Genomic DNA, 19,408 nt, shown 5'->3' on the forward strand with positions numbered 1-19,408 from the left:
CCGGTGGGCAACTGTTCAGTGATCTCTCGAACATCTTTTAACAGAAAACGATGAGAAACAATTCCAAATGCAAAACTGCAAAATCTTTTGTGGCTGTTGATGACCTCAGAAACTTTTAGTTGATCTACAAAAAGCACATTTTTGGATTGTTTAGATTAAAAAATTTTTTTTTTGTAGAAAATGGCTTTCGTGGGCTTCAAATATGCTGTTGACACACTCATTGCTGGAAACTTTTACCACTAACCTGCCAATCTTCTGCATGTTCCATAGAGCAGGTCTGAGTGGCCCCATGCATCCTTCCGGAGACAATGAACAAACTGATGGATTTCTTAGGATTATCTGATGTCCTACATCCTTGAAGTCTGGGAGCATGATTTAGTTAGCCTGGGGGGATCTGGAGGGGTACTGTTTATTCCAGGATCTTAGAAAATCCAAGTTCATTCTGCTGCCATAAGCAAATGTTTTGGTTCCACTTGGGACTATGTGACCTGAGGAAAGTTATTGCATCTTGCTAAGCCTCAATTTCCTTATCTGTAAAATGAGGATAAGAATAGTACTCATCTCATAGCGTTGTCATGAGGATTTAGGAAATAAGCAAAGGGTGCCCAGCAGAGTGTCAAGTGCTTAATAAATATTATCATTATTAGTTTTTATTTATTTATTTATTTTTTTATGGCTGAGTTGGGTCTTCATTGCTGCGCACGGGCTTTTTTCTAGTTGTGGCGAGCGGGGCGACTCTTCGTTGTGGTGCACGGGCTTCTCATTGCGGTGGCTTCTCTTTTTGCAGAGCACCGGCTCTAGGTGCACGGGCTTCAGTAGTTGTGGCTCATGGGCTCTAGAGAACAGGCTCAGTAGTTGTGGCGCACGGGCCTAGTTGCTCTGCCGCATGTGGGATCTTCCCAGACCAGGGCTCGAACCCGTGTCCTCTGCACTGACAGGCAGACTCTTAACCACTGCGCCACCAGGGAAGTTCTATCATTATTAGTTAATGTTATAATTATCAGCTATGGTTAGTTAGTATTATAATTATTATAACTATTGGTTATTAGTTAATGTTAGTTAATATTAATCAATATTTTTGTAGTTATATTTATTAGTTAATATTAGAAGATCTACATCTGTGACGATGTTTCAGAATTGTCTCAAGCCACATAAATGGAAGAATTTCTGTCTTATCCTAAAGAATGAGAACTGATTTTTCCCACGGTGTCAGTGCTAATGATTTTTCCCGGCTGGGGAATTTCACCCAGAAACTTCTTTGCAGGACGACCCCAGAGCAGCTGCCAGTACTTACGCTGTGTGTGTGGCAGTTGGTCTTTGCTACTTACTTCTTCAGTCTGTATACTTTAAAAACAGGTTCTTGCCTGTGACCTCATCAAAGAGGGCATTATGGCTTCTGTTGGATGAATGAAATAAATGAAAAAGGAAAAAACCAATTGTAATCTCTTGATGAGGTTTAAGCATGCAGCTGTGTATCACATCTCTATTTTAACAGTTGATGCCAAAGCGTGGTTCCGTGTTTTACCACTTTACACACAGATTTGGGTGAAGAGACCCTGGGAGTAGGGGAGAAAGTTGTTGTATCTTCGTGGATGACCCTTCTCTCCTCCTGAAGGCCATCGCCACAGGGGTTGGGGGACAAAGGGAGAGAGGACGGTCCTCCCTGTTTTCAAGATGCACAGCCCCTGGACCACCATCTTTAAGGACAGACCCTAATGGTGGCCCCCGGATTTCGCAATCCTTTTTCCAGTCTTGATTGAGTGTAAATATAGAGGGAAAAACACGGCTCTTGAATTAGATGGATCTGGATGTGAACCTTGGAAAATTCTTTAATTCACTGGCACCTCAGCTTTGTTATCTTAAAATGGTGATCAGAATTCTTGCCTGGCGTGGCAATCAGGACGAGTCATGCCAGGGTGCCTGACTGCACAGCTTCTCAACTTGTGGTGCAAAATGCTTTTCCATGCTTTCCTCATTTCTCACCAGCACCCAGGATGAAGGCGGCGTTCTATCCATTTTGCAGATGAGGCAATGGACGGGCAGAGCTTGTGCTCAGATAGCAACCTTCCCAGGCAGGATGGAAATGGAGGTCACCTCTCACTCAAATGCAGCGTGCTTTTTACTACAGTACAGTGAACTTGTTTGGAAAGGTTCCTAACTGTACAAGACAATGAACGGAACATGCCCAGCGAGTGACCCAAAGATCACTCAGATGCAGCACCGTCACCAACAGTGGCCAGTGACTTCAGGACAGAGAATGATGGTTTTTTTTTTTTAAATTATTTTATTGAGGTATAGTTGATTTACAGTGTTGTGTTAATTTCTGCTGTACAGCAAAGTGATTCAGTTTTCAGGTTCTTTTCCATTATGGTTTATCACAGGATATTGAATATAGTTCCCCGTGCTCTACAGGAGGACTTTGTTGTTTTTTTAAAAAAAATATTTATTTATTTATCTATGGCTGTGTTGGGTCTTCGTTTCTGTGCAAGGGCTTTCTCCAGTTGCGGCAAGCAGGGGCCACTCTTCATCGCGGTGCACGGGCCTCTCACTATCGCGGTCTCTCCTGTTGCGGAGCACAGGCTCCAGATGCGCAGGCTCAGTAGTTGTGGCTCACGGGCCCAGTTTTTCCGCGGCATGTGGGATCTTCCCAGACCAAGGCTCGAACCCGTGTCCCCTGCATTGGCAGGCAGACTCTCAACCACTGCGCCACCAGGGAAGCCCCGGACTTTGTTGTTGATCCATTCTCTATGTAACAGTTTGCATCTGCTAATCCCAAACTCCCAGTCCGTCCCTCCCTCACCCCCCTCCCCCTTGGCCACCACACGTCTGTTCTCTAGGAGAATGGCACATTCTTGTGAGTCAATGTAACAGGATAGGAGGTGAAAGCACGGAGTCCTAAGCACTGGTCCGCCAGGGAATTCCCATTGTAACAGGATAAGAAAACAGAACTCTCTCAGCCTCCACTGAGGTCCCAAAGCCTCCAAGTGACACACACCCCAAGGACACTGGATCCTCCAGAGGGGCTGCCCAGAAGGATGGTGCAGCCTGTGGGACCAGCAATGGCCATGGCGCCCTGGAGAGGGGAGAGGGGGTGAGAGGTGCAGGGGGGAGTGCATCTGTGGTGAGGGCTACTGGGGTGCTATGCACACCCCTACCCTTGAAACCATAAAAGGGGGGTGACCTTTGGGGACTGATGCCGTGTCCCTAGGGTCAGCTCAGGAGGCCACACGGAGAAAGGCTGTACTTTGTGGTGGGAGCGGGGTCTAGTAGGGACCCTTGAACAAGGACCACCGGGGGGCGGGCAGGGGGTGCGCCCCGCTCAGGTGGGCATCAGAGTGCGGGCAAAGGCCACGTGCCAGCCAGGTGAGCTCGTGCGCTCCCTGCTCCCCCTGTCCCTCCTCTGGGCTCATCCTAAGACCCTTCTCCAGACCCAGGCAGAAGCCAAGCGCTCCAAACAGCCAGGAGAGCCATGCTCTTGATCGAGTTTAAGTTGCTGGTGTTTGGGGAGTCCAGAGGGGCAGATTTTATTTTTCTTTTCTTTATTTGGGGGCGGTGCTGAGAAATAAAATGTAGTACAATACCATGCGCCCAACAGTCAGTCAACTTCCTGTAGACGTAATTGCTTGTCTTGAGAGGAATCATAATAAACAGATTCTTTTTTTTTTTTACATCTTTATTGGAGTATAATTGCTCTACAATGGTGTGTTAGTTTCTGCTTTATAACAAAGTGAATCAGCTATACGTATACATACGTCCCCATATCTCTTCCCTCTGGCGTCTCCCTCCCACCATCCCTATCCCACCCCTCAAGGTGGTCACAAGGCACTGAGCTGATCTCCCTGTGCTATGAGGCTGCTTCCCACTAGCTATCTGTTTTACATTTGATAGTGTATATATGTCCCTGCCACTCTCTCACTTCGTCCCAGCTTACCTTTCCCCCTCCCCGTGTCCTCAAGTCCATTCTCTAGTAGGTCTGCGTCTTTATTCCCGTCTTGCCCCTAGGTTCTTCATGACCATTTTCTTTTTTCTTTTTTCTTTTTAGATTCCATATATATGTCTTAGCATATGGTATTTGTTTTTCTCTCTCTGACTTACTTCACTCTGTATGACAGACTCTAGGTCCATCCACCTCACTACAAATAACTCAATTTCGTTTCTTTTTATGGCTGAATAATATTCCATTGTATATATGTGCCACATCTTCTTTATCCATTCATCTGTCGATGGACACTTAGGTTGCTTCCATGTCCTGGCTATTGTAAACAGTGCTGCAATGAACATTGTGGTACATGACTCTTTTTGAATTATGGTTTTCTCAGGGTATATGCCCAGTAGTGGGATTGCTGGGTCGTATGGTAGGGTAGTTCTTTTTTTTTTTATAAAATTTATTTATTTATTTATTTTTATTTTTGCCTGCGTTGGGTCTTCGTTGCTGCGTGCGGGCTTTCTCTAGTTGCAGCGAGCGGGGGCTACTCTTCATTGTGGTGCATGGGCTTCTCATTGCGGTGGCTTCTCTTGTTGCAGAGCATGGGCTCCCAGCACACAGGCTTCAGTAGTTGCGGCATGCGGGCTCAGTAGTTGTGGCTCGCAGGCTTAGTTGCTCCATGGCATGTGGGATCTTCCTGGACCAGGGCTTGAACCTGTGTCCCCTGCATTGGCAGGCAGATTCTTAACCACTGCACCACAAGGGAAGCCCGGTAGTTCTATTTTTAGATAATAAACAGATCTTCCTCTCCTGTTTTCTCCATCTTTCTTTGACTTTCCAGCAGAAGAAACCTAAGTCAAGACTTTGGGAAATGTTCATCTGTGTAGAAACTGTGGAACAAAATGAAATCCTTTTCCATCCCACCTCAGGTCCTGAGACATGATTTTCTTTTAAAGTTCTTTTTTTAAATTGAAGTATAGTTAATTTACAATGTTGTGTTAGTTTCAAGTGTACAGCACAGTGATTCAGTTAAGTCCTGAGGCATGATTAATAGAGATGGAAATAACGCCGGTGAGGGAGTGGACCTCAGCCAGGCTGAGGCTCCCGGGAGGGTATTTGAGGGGGAAGGAAGACAGGGTTTTGGACAGAATAAAAGATGTTGCCTTCTGAATATTTAATTAAAAGTAAATCTGCCTGAGTGGTTAAGAATCCGCCTGCCAACGCAGGGGACACAGGTTTGAGCCCTGGTCCGGGAAGATCTCACATGCTGTGGAGCAACTAAGCCCGTGCTCCACAACTACTGAGCCTGTGCTCAAGAGCCCGCAAGCCACAACTACTGAGCCCACGTGCCACAACTACTGAGCCCGTGTGCCTAGAGCCCGTGCTCTGCAACAAGAGAAGCCACTGCAATGAGAAACCCGTGCACTGCAATGAAGAGTAGCCCCCTTCGCTGCAACTAGAGAAAGCCTGTGCACAGCAACGAAGACCCAACGCAGCCAAAAATAAATAAATAAAAAATAGATAAATTTATAAAAAAAATAAAAGAGGGCATCATTCATTCTGGGAGTGAATTCTTTGATTGAAGAGAGAAAATTGTAATTGTTTCTGGGGAAGGAGTTCTAAGCTTTCAAGATGACCACATTCACAAAGAAATGGCATTTGGTAGATACAGTCCTTGTACGTGAACCAAGGGTAGAGAAAAGGGCCCTAGGATGTTCTCTCTCAGGTGTGGCTGGCACTCTGATCTCAGTTGCAGAGCTGGGTGTGAGTGGGAAAGGAGAACAGGGTTATTTTACTGCATTACTCTTCAATATTCTGGGAGAAATATCCACCAGCTTTTCTAGCTTTTTTTCTCTCTTTCTCTTCTAATAATCTCCATGTGGGCTTTTCAGTTTCCTGTATTATTTCTAAAACTGCTTTTGTTCAATGTGACTCGTTCCTATTTTCATAACTGTGAATAAAGTGCCTTTTAATGTGGGTATACTTGGTATTTGAGTTTCATAGTAAATTGTCTTTTTTTCCTTCTCTCTATCATCTTTTTCTTTGTAAACAATTCTTACTTATTTTTTGGCATTAAAGCTTAGCAGAGAATTAAAAGTATTTTGAAGGCGTCAAACAAAAGCTATGATGAGAGCATTGCTATTTTTATTATGTCAATTATACATCAGTGATTTAAACATTGATGAGATTAAGATTTCAGAATTTAAGTGATGACCCTGTTGATCCTATGGAATGAAGAGCTGTGATTTTATGGATTTCCTTGTTTAAATATTTAGCGATATTATTTGTGTTGTATGGTATAGTTGAAGGAAGGGCTTAATTTATGTACATATAAATAAAATGGTTTTTTACAAACTGTCTAATAGTAACCTCTCTACTCTTGACCAGATTAGGAAGAAACAGCAAGAAGTAGTGGGCTTTTTGGAAGCTAATAAAATCGATTTTAAGGAGTTTGATATTGCTGGAGATGAAGACAATCGGAGGTGGATGAGAGAGAACGTTCCTGGAGAGAAGAAACCTCAAAATGGGATTCCTCTGCCCCCACAGATATTCAACGAAGAGCAGTACTGTGGGGTGAGGTTTGATTTTTTGGAAAAGTCTTCTGCATGTGTGTTTATCAGAAGTCATTTAAAGCAGATCAATTTCGAGGCAGCATTTGAATTTTTTGACATTTTTCAGGTCATGATCTATTTCTACCATTCAGTACCTGGATGGTAGATCCATGGTGAAGGATCAATAGTTAAGACTTACAAAATGATGGAAACAATAAAATAATGATTCAGAAGTTCTTGGGATTCTTTTAGGTTCCTTATTTTGTTTTGAAGAATTGAGGTCCCTTGTTCAAGCAAAATACACATTTAGTTGGAAAGAAATTCTGGTCAACCTTGCAGGGTACACATACATGCTCCCACAGGGACACTGGGTATGTTTTCAATTTTGTAAAGAAAAATTTGCAAAAGTAGAGTTTGGTGTAAATGTATCTAAACAGTTTAAAAACTGTTCTGGACACCCTTCCTCCTTGTGAGGACACAGCAAGAAGATGGCCATTTATGAACCAAGAAGGGGGCTCACCAGACACTGAATCTGCTGGTGCCTTGATCTTGGACTTCCAGAACTGTGAGAAATAAATAGCTGTTGTTCATAAACCACCCAAGCACAAAAAACAAAAACTGTTCTGGACATTTAATTATAATAGCAATTTTATTTTATACATTTAGTAGTCCATTTTACCATAAAATCACTTTTTCCTCAGAGTTTATAGATTCTGCTTAGTAAATCAAATTGTTGAAAGGAAACATTTAAAAACTCAAAGGGCTTTGGAGCATGAGAACTGGAGTTATCTTAGGGGTCATCTAAGTCTTCTAGGCCGTTTTTCAGATGCAGCAATCAGGGTTCTGGAAGGCAGAGGGAATCGATTGCCCAGAGCGGACTACTTCTTTTTTTAAAAAAATTAATTAATTAATTAATTAATTTTTGGCTGCATTGGGTCTTCGTTGCTGCGTGTGGGCTTTCTCTAGTTGCGGTGAGGGGGGGCTACTCTTTGTTGCGGTGCGTGGGCTTCTCATTGCGGTGGCTTCTCTTGTTGCAGAGCACGGGCTCTAGGCGTGCAGGCTTCAGTAGTTGTGGCTCGCGGGCTCTAGAGGGCAGGCTCAGTAGTTGTGGCGCACGGGCTTAGTTGTTCCGTGGCATGTGGGATCTTCCTGGACCAGGGCTCAAACAGGTGTCCCCTGCATTGGCAGGTGGATTCTTAACCACTGTGCCACCAGGGGAGTCCCAGAGCAGACTACTTCTGAAGGCTGTAGCCTGGTGTAGGAATCTTCACTCACCTCTTCTCTTCTTGCTGCACAAAACTGTTGGTCCTTTAGCTTAGCTTCTCTTTACTGTTACGTTTCTCACCTAAAGCAGGTGTCATCAAACTATAGCCAGAGGGCCAAGGACTGCAGCTGCCTGTTTTGGTAAAGTTTTATTGGACACATCTGCACTAATTCACTTACCTAGTGCCTATAGCTAATTTTGCATGATGGCAGAGTTGAGCAGTTGCAACAGAGACCATATGACCCACAAAGCCAGAAATATTTATGATCTGCCCATTTACAGAAAAGCTTCTGGGCCTTTTATTTGAATCATGAATTGTTTTGTTGTTGGGGGTTTGCATTAGTTTCCTAGGGCTGATGTAACAAAACACCACAAACCTGGTGGTTCTTATGGACTGTGTGTTTGTGTCCCCCCCAAATTCATATGTTGAAGTCCTAATGCCCAATGTGATGGTGTTTGGAGATGGGGCCTTTGGGAGGTGATTAGGGTTAGATGAGGTGCTGAGGGTGGGGTCCCCATGATGGGATTAGTGCCCTTACAGGAAGAGGAAGAGAGAGAGAATGGTTTCTCTTTACCATGTGAACAAACAGCCAGAGGCAACTGTCTGTAAGCCAGGAAGAGAGCAGAACCCAACTATGCTGCACCCAGAATGCATTTCTGTTATTTAAGCCACCCAGCCTATGGTATTTTTTTATGGCAGACCGAGATATTACAGTGTCTTAAAATAACAGAAATTTATTCTCTCACAGTTCTGGAGGCCAAAGTTTGAAATCAAGGTGTCAATAGTGTTGGTTTCTTCTGGAGGCTCTGAGGCAAAATCTGTTCCCTGCCTTTCTCCTGGCTTCTGGTGGCTGACAACAATCTCTGGCATCCCTTGGCTTGTTGACATATTATGCCCATTTCTGCCTCTATCTTTACATGGTCTTCTTGCAGGTCTCTTTGTGTCTTCACATGGCCTTCTTTTTTTAAAATTAATTAGTTAATTAATTAATTAACTAATTAATTTATTTATTTTTCGCTGTGTTGGGTCTTCGTTGCTGTGCGTGGGCTTTCTCAAGTTGCAGCAAGTGGGGGCTATTCTTCGTGGCAGGGCGCGGGCTTCTCATTGTGGTGGCTTCTCTTGTTGCAGAGCACAGCCTCTACGTGTGCGGGTTTCAGTAGTTGTGGCACACGGGCTCAGTAGTTGTGGCTCACAGGCTCTAGAGCGCAGGCTCAGTAGCTGTGGCGCAGGGGCTTAGTTGATCTGTGGCATGTGGGATCTTCCCGGACCAGGGCTCGAACCCGTGTCCCCTGCACTGGCAGGTGGATTCTTAACCACTGCACCATCAGGGAAGTCCCCACATGGCCTTATAAGGACAAAAATTCACTGGAATAGGGTCCATCCTAGTCCAACACGGCCTCATCATAACTAACTACATCTGTAAATATCTTTATCTCCAAATGAGGTCACTTTCTGAGGTCCTGGGTGGACATTGCTTTATAGGCGAGAGTACAGGCTGTGTGAATTTACATGGCTGTGTTAGGATTCCTCAGAGGCTTAGCTCAAAGTCTTGTGGATGTGGGAGTGTCTTCAAACAGTCTTAACGTGGCAAGCAGTTATTTAGTGGAACATATGGTCCAGTCCAGCTCTCCTGGGATTGAAGCTGGGGCTTCCCAGAGTGTAGAGAGCACTTGCTGTGTGAGGAAGAGTGCCTCCCCTGCACCCCACACTCCTCTCACCACCCCCTCCAGACCTCCTGGCCTCCGGACATCCCTCAACCCTGAGCTGAATTTTTTTTTTTGAATTTGACCTTATGTTTGTTTGTTTGTTTGTTTATTTATTTATTTATTTATTTATATTTTTGGCTGCATTGGGTCCCTGTTGCTGTGCGCGGGCTTTCTCTAGTTGTGGTGAGCGGGGGCTACTCTTGGTTGCGGTGCGCGGGCTTCTCATTGCGGTGGATTCTCTTGTTGCGGAGCGTGGGTTCTAGGTGTGGGGGCTTCAGTAGTTGTGGCATGCAGGCTCAGTAGTTGTGGCTCGTGGGCTCTAGAGCGCAGGCTCTGTAGTTGTGGCGCACGGGCTTAGTTGCTCTGCGGCATGTGGGATCTTCCTGGACCAGGGCTCGAACCTGTGTCCCCTGCATGGGCAGGCAGGCAGATTCTTAACCACTGCACCACCAGGGAAGTCCCTGAGCTGAATTTTTAAGAACTGCAACTCTTCTTGGATAAAGCAAGGGAGAATAAGTTTTTTCAGGGAAGGTAGTGGTGATGAGTAATTTTTATTTTTCATAAAATTTTTTAAGAATTGAAAAATTAATAGATGTGCACATGGAAAAATTAAAATGGTTCCAAAGTTGCCTACAGTGAAGATTCTTCTCCCTCCCATTTCAGCCCCCTCTAGTTCCTTCCTCTTGGGTGGGCCAGCTTCATGGATCTGCCATCTGGGAAGTCACACCAGACCCCGCTCAAGAGAGCTCTCAGCTTGGTTTAACGCTCTACTGTTGCTGTCTTGAAATTCATAATGATTTTTGAACAAGGGAAGCCTTGTTTTTATTTTGCACTGGGGCCTGCAAATCATGTAGCCGGTCCTGCTCTGACCAACCAATGCTGGCAATTTCTTGTTTGGCCTTCCAGGAATTTTCTATGTGCATTAACAATTGCATATCACTTAAAAATGGGAGTGTACTCTATACACTTTGTTCTTTTCACTTAATAACCATATCTCAGAGATCATTGCATAGCTGCACATACTCTTTTTTTAAAAACAGTTTCATTTTATATTGGAGTATAGTTGATTAACAATGTTGTGTTAGTTTCAGGTGTATAGCAAAGTGATTCAGTTATACATATACATGTATCTATTCTTTTTCAAATTCTTTTCCCATTTAGGTTACTACAGAATATTGAGCAGAGTTCCTTGTGCTATACAGTAGGTCCCTGTTGGTTATCTGTTTTTTTTTTTTTTAATTAATTAATTAATTATTTTTTTGGCTGCGCTGGGTCTTCGTTGCTGCACAGGCTTTCTCTAGTTGCGGCGAGCGGGGGCTACTCTTCTTTGCAGTGCGTGGGCTTCTCATTGCGGTGGCTTCTCTTGTTGCGGAGCACAGGCTCTAGGCATGTGGGTTTCAGTAGTTGTGGCACGTGGGTTTCAGTAGTTGTGGTTTGTGGGCTCTAGAGCACAGGCTCAGTAGTTGTGGTTTTTGGGCTCTAGAGCTCAGGCTCAGTAGTTGTGGCACACGGGCTTAGTTGCTTCACAGCATGTGGGATGTTCCCAGACCAGGGCTCGAACCCGTGTCCCCTGCATTGGCAGGAGGATTCTTAACCACTGCGCCACCAGGGAAGTCCCTGGTTATCCATTTTAAATATAGCAGCATGTACATGTCAACCCCAAACTCCCAATCTATCCCTCTCCCCTACCCTTTGCCCCTGGTAACTATAAGTTCATTCTCTAGGGCTGTGAGTTTGTTTCTATTTTGTAAATAAGTTCATTTGTATCATTTTTTAAGATTCCACATATAAGTGATAGCATATGATATTTGTCTTTCTCTGTCTGACTTACTTCACTTAGTATGATAATCTCCAGGTCTATCCATGTTGCTGCAAATGGCACTATTTCTTTTTTTTTTTTTTTTTAATCCCTCCCTCCCTGTCCCCTTTGGTAACCATAAGTTTGTTTTCTATGTCTGTGAGTTTATTTCTGTTTATAAATAAGTTCATTTGTATCATTTTTAATTTTTTAATTTTATTATTTATTGATTGATCGATTCATTATTTGTCATTTTTCAAATGGCATTATTTCATTCTTTTTAATGGCTGAGTAATATTCCATTGTCTATATGTGCCACATCTTCTTTATCTATTCATCTGTCAGTGGACATTTAGGTTGCTTTCATGTCTTAGCTACCGTAAACCGTGCTGCAATGAACATTGGGGTGCATGTATCTTTTCAAGCCATGTGTTTCTCCAGATATATGCCCAGGAGTGGGATTGCTGGATCATATACTGTTTATTTTAATGGCTGCAAAACATTCCATTGGATGTGACATAATTTATTGGCACAGTCCTCTAATGGGGAACATTCAGGTTGTTTCCAGTCTTTCTCAGCTACAAACGATGCTGCAGGAAACCTCTTTATGGGTACAGTGCTTTGTATTCAGTCTGAGTATATGTATAGGATAAATTCCTAGAAGGTGTGCTGAGTTACAGCATAAACGCTTCTCACCCTTCAATAGATATTAAACCTGGACTATAGTTGCACCAATTTACATTTTCAAACGTAATTTGAGTGTGGCTGTTTCCCTGTGACTTTGACAACACTCTATATGCACACTTTTGGATCTTCGCCAATCTGTTAAGTGAAAAATGTGTTCTTATTGCTTTGACTTGGATTTCTGTCTTAATGGGTGGGGCTGAACATCTTTTTCTCTGTTTATAAGCTCTCTGTGATTTTTTCTATGACTTACTAGTTTTCTATTTGGTTCCAGGTAACGTTTACTGGTTTGTAAGAGTCTTTACTTTTGAAGGAAAGTAGCCCTGTCACTACCATTGCAAATATTTTCCCATGTTTCTTATTTGTCTTTTGACTTTTTAAAGAGATTTTTTTGGAATGCAGGACTTAAAATTTTTTTGTGCAGACAGATCTATTAATCTTTTTTTTAAAAAATGGTTCCTGTCTTCTTTAGAAAATTGTTCTGCACTCTAAAATTATCAAAGGAATCATCTCATGTTTTCTTCTAGTACTTTTCCAGTGAAAGTAGGATTTAAAACCTCTTACTTTTGCTTATTTTAGCTGTCCTTTTCAATCAAGGCTAGTTACGGTAGAAACAATATTGAAGCATTTTCTTTCAACCTATGTTAACTTCCAGGGTAAAAGTTCTGCAGTTATTTTCTGCTATAAAAATAAAACCTCAAAGGCATTTTTTATTCAGTTTTGCTGTGATCTAGCAATGCTTTTCATTTTAATTGTGGAAGAAGAAGAAAAGAATTCCCAAGTAAGAAAAAAGGCTTCTATTTTTAAGATGTATTTTCCTATTACAAGTATGGCTCTGATGAGATAAGCATACAAATTATTTTATGTTTAACTGTTTTTAATTCTTTTCAGTTCTGCCTTCAGAGAGGTATTAGAAGTTTTTCTTACTAGCAACTTTGCTAAATTTGCTTTTCTGCAGTCTGTGGATATTCTTAACAAAAGTTCATTAATGAGGCAAAGGACTTTGTTTTCAGAAAGTAGGTAAAAATGACTATTTGTATTGTAGGTTCTGATTTTGAAAGGAGACTCAAAGGTTATGAAGGATATGTCAGGTTTAAAATGGCATAAATCTACTCAATATTCTGTAATAACCTATATGGGAAAAGAATCTGAAAAAGAATGGATATATGTGTATGTATAACTGAATCACTTTGCTGCACACCTGAAACTAACACAACATTGTAAATCAACTATACTCCAATATAAAATAAAAATTAAATAAAAAAAGAAAGTGATAAACCTGCTTAAAAAAAATAAAATGGCATAAACCTGGATGGTCAATGTATCTTTCCACACGATTGAAAGGTGGACTGTCAGAATAATGCTACCATTTAAGCTGAATCACTGGACTCTGGATTCTTGAATGGTCACCTATATGCCATACCTGATGATAGCAGCAGGGAGAGGGGACCTCAAGGGCAAGCAGTGGCTTTCTGTGCACCAGGGCAGTGAGAGGGCTGGGTGTCACAGGTAGTTCTGAGTACCATCGTGTCCCTGCCAGCCTGAACCCCTGCTGCTCTGGGCAGAATAGATGAAGATGTTATCGTGAGGGCATGGCAGACAACTGTTGGCTACAGAAAGGAGACACCACCGGGAAGCCAGCACAGTGGAGGCCGGGTCACCTGCCTGGCAGAAAAACACTAACAGGAAGTAGCCAACTTGTCTGTTGATGCCAAGTCGGATTCTGTGCATTTTTGCCTAGGTGAGGGCTGGGGTGCCTGCCTGGGCCTGGACGCAGCAGCCAAAGGGGACCTTGACCATTCAGCAGAGAGGCAAGTATCTGGGGACTCAGGACTGCAAGGGAGGACAGGATGCCTGCCCAATTAGGGCAGGGGGAGGGCGTTCTCAACACACCGATGTTACTGAACAGGCTATTTTATTTTATTTTTTAATTAAAATTTCTTTTTCAGTATGATCACAATTTTATTATATCTTATATATAACTTTGACAGTACATATACCAACACGTTAATAAAAGTTACTTTTTTTTTGCCATTATGGGCAATTTTTCCTTGCCTTTTAAAAAAAAATTTATTGAAGTATAATTTATTTACAATGTTGTGTTAATTTCTGCTATACAGCAAAGTGACTCAGTTATACATATATATTCTTTTCATATTCTTTTCCATTATAGTTTATCACAGGATATTGAATCTAGTTCCCTGTGCTCTAGAGTAGGACCTTGTTGTTTATCCATCCTCTATATAATCGTTTGCATCTGCTAATCCCAAACTCCCAGTCCTTCCCTCCCCCACCCCCTCCCCCTTGGCAACCACAAGTCTTGAACAAGCTATTTTATGTTATTAAAATTTTATTATGAAATGTGCCATAGATGATAAAAAATATGTAGTTTAAAGAGGGATAATAAAAATGAACAACCATGTGCACACCATCGGTTTGAGTAGCGTGGTATCTCCAGAAATTTAAAAGCACACTGCGTGCTTCTCCCTGATTGTGTCCAGCTCCCTTTGCACGAGAGGGAGCCAGGGTAGTGAATTTTGTGTTTACCGTTCCTTTCCTTTTCTCCCATCTCCCATGTATACACACCCAAGGAATACATTGTTTTGTTTTGGCTATTTTTGAGCTTTTTATAAATGGAGTCATACTATCTGTATTTTTTGAGTTGCTTCTTTCACCAACATATTTCAAAGATACAACCATGTTGATTGGTGTTGTTCCTAGTTTATTCATTTTCCTTGCTTCAGAGTGGACACTGGTGTGTGTCTTAATTCGTCCGAGCTGCTATAACAAAGTGCCACAGACTAAGTGGCTTATGAGCAAGAGAAATTTATTTCTCATAGTTCCGGAGGCTGGGAAGTCCAAGATCAAGGTGTCAGCGTGGTTGAGTTCTGATAAGGGCCCCCTGTTTCACAGCTGGTGCCTTCTTGCTTTGTCCTCACGTGATGGAAGGGGTGAGGGAGCTCTGGGGGGGGGGTCTCCTCATAAAGGACACTAATTCCATTCACGAAGACTCCACCTTCATGACCTAGGTCATCACTCTCAGTATGTTTAGCTCTAACAGACAATACAAAGAGTTTTTTAAAGCTGAGCTGAGGGATGGTCACACTTCAAAACTAGTGATGGCAGTGATTCCAGGAGAGGGAAGACAGCTTCGTGGATGTTTGAAGTACCCCCACATTTCCAGTCACTCTAAGAAGGTTTTTGTTGTTGTTTTGATCTGACCTTCCCTCTAGGTCCTGGGAGTCAGGACTGGGGTCAAGTGGAGTAGAACCTTTGCGAGTTGCACATTTTTACCACTTTTTTTTTGGTAAAATATATTTTTCAATTTTATGAAAAAAGATGGTGACAGTGGCTGACAATTTAAAAATATTTTCCTCCTTAACAAAATAATCCATCAACTCTACTTCAACCCCTCTCCCATTTAAAAAATGTGCTAAACCATCTGCTCTGGCTCCCTGTGGCAGCTCAGGGGAGGCCCCACAGGAGACATCCTTTAACTGTGGCCATTAGTAAAGAGATTGCAAAGCCCTTCATGTTTGTGTGTCCTCTTCTGTATATATTTAGAACATTTTTCTATTGAGTTTTTGCCTTTTCCTTATGATGGAAAAAGGACAAGCATAATATATATTATATATATGTGTATGTGTGTATATATATATATATATGTATATATATATATATACACACATATATATACATACACATAATTAAGAAGAGCATAAAAATTGTGAAGTCCCTCCAAAAGAATCTAACAAGAGATGTCTGGAGAAAATTTAAATGTTATGGAAGACTTAAATAAATGATGCTATAGAACATATCCTTGGGTTGACCATCTCTATAAAAAGGTAGTATCTTAAAGATCCTAATTCTTCCCAAATTGATCTATAGATCCATCACTTTTTCAATCAAAATCCCAGAAAGAATTTTTGTAGAACCAAGCAAGATAATTTACTTAAAATGAAAAAGGAAAGGTCTAAGAATAACAAGAAGAAGCAGAAAATAAGCAAGTCTCATTATAAAGCTGTGATCACAAAGACAGTGTGATATTGGAGGATAAACAGACAGGTAGACCTCATGTCCGGAAGTAGACCTCCACACGATACACAACTGGTTATGACAGTGCTGGCATGGCAGATAGATGGGGAAAGAATGGACTTTTTTAATAACTGTGGAGGAAACAATTGGATGAAATAACTGGTGATTTAAAAAAATTAAAATAATTATTAAAAAATTTACCCTTATTTCTTTTTTAAAAATTGAGATATAACTGACATATAACATTATATTAGTTTTAGGTGTGCAACACAATGATTTGATATATGTATATATTGCAAAATGATTACCACAATAAGTTTCGTTAACATCTATCACTTCATGTAGTTACCATTTTTTCCTTGTGATGAGAACTTATACGATCTAGTCTCTTAGCAACTTTCAATTTTTTTTTTCATTTTTTTTGTCTTATTGATTCTTACTGATCTATATCTATATACATCTCTATCTATATATAATTTTTTTCCTATTTGCTAAATCTCTGCTCATCTTTAGTTTTTCCTTCCATACTCTTTGGTTTCTTTTTTCCCCTAACTTTAATGCTTGACTCACTACTTTTAAAGCTTTTTTCTTTTCTAATGTAGATATTTAAGGCTATAAATTGCCCTCTGAGTACTTCTTTAGCTCATTCCATGTATTTTGATATGCAATATTTTCATTGTTGTTTCTAAAACATTTGTAGTCCATAATATGATTTCTTTTTTGACCCATGCGTTGAGATTTGGATATATTTGGAGTTACTTCTATTATTTTGTTATGTACTTTTAATTTTTCCAAATTTTGCAGTTTCTTTCTTTTTTCATCTTTTCTTGACTTTATTTTGACTAAAGTCTTTTTTCCTAATTATATTTCCCCCTTTACTTAATATAAGCTATCTGTTCTCTTAGTGGTTACTTTAGTTATTTTAACAACCATACTTAATTTAAATTAGGTAAGATTGTATCTTTACTTTAACCCTAATCACCCTTTCCCTATTTACATGTGTTCGGTTATTTTAGTATTTTAATTTGTTGGCCATTATACCACCACACAACATTTCTACTTGTTGTTTTTATAGTCAAGGTTTGTTTAGATTTAGATTTACCCACATATTTATTAATATCTTTGCTCATTATTTCTTCTTGCATCTTAGATAATCCACCTGGAATCATTTTCCTTCTGCCTAAATGCGTCCTATAAAAGTTTCTTTAAGTAAGGGTCTGCTGGTGGTAAATTCTCTAAATTTTTGTTTGTTTAAAAAAGACATTTTTCCAGACAAGTGTCTTTATTTCACTCATGTATGAAAAATAGTTTCACTAAGTCTCGAATTCTGAGTCAGGGGTTATTTTTTTTGTAAGCATGCTGAAATTATTTTACTTTCTTCTGACTTCTGCATTGCTATTGAGAAGCCAGTTGTCAATCTAATGCCATACTTTGCGGGGGAAACTTTTTCCTTCCCCCCCCTTCTACCCCTCCCTCCATGGGCTGCATTATAATCTTACTCTAGGATGTGTCTAGATTTAGAGGGTTTTTTTTTTTTTGCCATGTGGCAGTGAAAGCGCCAAGTCCTAACCACTGGACCGCCAGGGAATTCCCTAGAGTTCTTCTTATTTATCCAGTTTAGGATTATTTTTGGGCTTCCTGAGTCTAAGGATTGGTATCTTCAGCAAGCCTAGAAGATTATTAGCCATATATGTTTGAGTATGGCTTTCCCCTCATTATCTCTGTTAGCTTCTCCTATAAGATGTGTGTTAGACCTTCTCATTCTGTCTTCCTATAATAATATTTCTTCCATATTTTTCATCCTTTTTCCCCCCTCTCCAGATAATGTCTTTGGTTGAATCTCCCAGTTAGCTAAATTGTTTTCTTCTGATGTGGTCTAATTAGCTATTTAATCCACATTTTCATTGTTAGGAGGACTTTTTGGTTCTTTCCAAATTAGCTTAATTGTTCTTTCTAGTTTATTTCTTGTGTTTTCAAGCTTTTTCATTTCTTTGTGTATATTAAATATAGATATTTGATATTTTCTGCCTGATAATTCCAATGTCTGATTCTGCTTTCCATTATTTCTGCTGGCTTTCACTCATGGTATATTTTTATTTCCTTATTTATTTTGTGATTTTTGACTCTGAATTGCTCATTTAAAAAAATGCTATTTGCAGATACTCTTTGAGCCTGGAATTTGTTTCTGCTAGTTTCCTGGGAGCTCTATAAAAGTTAGAACCCTTTTAACCTGATTTCCTTTGAAGATTTTCTGGACCACACATGTCATGGGAATTTGGATCAAAAACTCTCATGAATTTTGGCTTGTAGTTATAAATTCTCAGAGAATGTTTTCTCTTTCACTGAGCACCAAAGTTGAAGCAGGGAAGTTTTCTTCCATTCTATTTTTCATGGCAAGGTTATTTCTCATTTATATTTACGTTGAGGGTAGAGCCCTCAGTGGGGTTCTGGTGTGTGTCTGTGTATATATGTATATATGTGCATGTATGTGTGTATCTATGTATATGTGTGTATATATGTGCATGTATGTGTGTATCTATGTATATGTGTGTATGCATGTGCATATGCACGTGTATGTATGCATGTGTATATATGTGTCTGTATGTGTATCTATACATCTATGTATATACGTGTATGTATGTGTTTATATGAGCACATGTATGTGTATGTATGTATGTGTCTGTATGTGCAAATGTATATCTCTGTGTGTGTATGTATGTACGTGTATGTTTATGTGTGTGTGTTTTATAGAACTCCCCACCTTAAGGAGGCCCAGGCTTTATCCACGTCCCTCTTTTCTCTCTGTGGCATCAGAGTGGAAGATAAAGATTTCCTGGTTTTGTAAGAAACTCTCAGCGTGGATGGTGGCCTTGTTGTGTGCTTATTCTTAGGATTCTTGAACTCACTTGGCTATACTATTTTTTTTTTTTTTCCGGTACCAGCTTAGCAATGCATTTATACTTTTTTTCTTAATCTGGCTTAAAAAAATTTTTTTTCAAGATGGTGTTTTAGGGCATCTAATCTGCCACACTAATGTAACTGGAAGTTGAAAAACCATTTCATACTCATTATTTTCTATATCTATTTGTTAACATCAAGTAAAAATATGGAAAAAATATGGAAAAACTGTTCTTCAGTCCTCTGAAATTCTGAAGAAGCTATATGGACTTAAGTTGAAGCAAAACACAATCTATTCAATTATAAGAAAACTTATCTTGACTTGAAAGCTTCTAGAGTTGACAACTAGAGATCGTCAGATATTTATCTATGGAATTTTAAGAAACTGGCATAAATTTACTTTATTACCTTTTACCTACTTAGTACTACTACTACTACTAATGAATTCTATCATGTAATCTTTAACAACCACCTAGTAAGTGTGTGCTCTGGGAATTAGTGAGAATTTCTGATACCAAAGAATCACTTACCATGCTATATTTCCC

General features: G+C 40.5%; 2 protein-coding genes across 5 annotated transcripts in view; both read left to right on the forward strand.

Annotated features, from left to right (window-relative positions):
- Positions 1-19,408, forward strand: part of B3GALT5 (beta-1,3-galactosyltransferase 5) — a 165,637-nt gene that overhangs the window by 9,087 nt on the left and 137,142 nt on the right. The window lies entirely within an intron of this gene.
- The window catches only part of SH3BGR (SH3 domain binding glutamate rich protein), a 54,737-nt gene that overhangs the window by 1,315 nt on the left and 34,014 nt on the right, over positions 1-19,408 (forward strand). For all 4 annotated transcript variants that reach the window (XR_014262705.1, XM_082458890.1, XM_082458889.1 and 1 more), the window contains exon 2: positions 6,314-6,499. Coding sequence is in view for 3 of the 4 variants with exons in the window: in XM_082458890.1 (XP_082315016.1) it covers positions 6,314-6,499 (186 nt within the window). In the remaining variant the exon portion in view is untranslated. The remainder of the gene's footprint in view (positions 1-6,313; positions 6,500-19,408) is intronic.

Source organism: Balaenoptera physalus (genome assembly GCF_965194825.1).
Source record: "Balaenoptera physalus genome assembly, chromosome: 4".
In the NCBI taxonomy this organism is placed as follows: domain Eukaryota; kingdom Metazoa; phylum Chordata; class Mammalia; order Artiodactyla; family Balaenopteridae; genus Balaenoptera; species Balaenoptera physalus.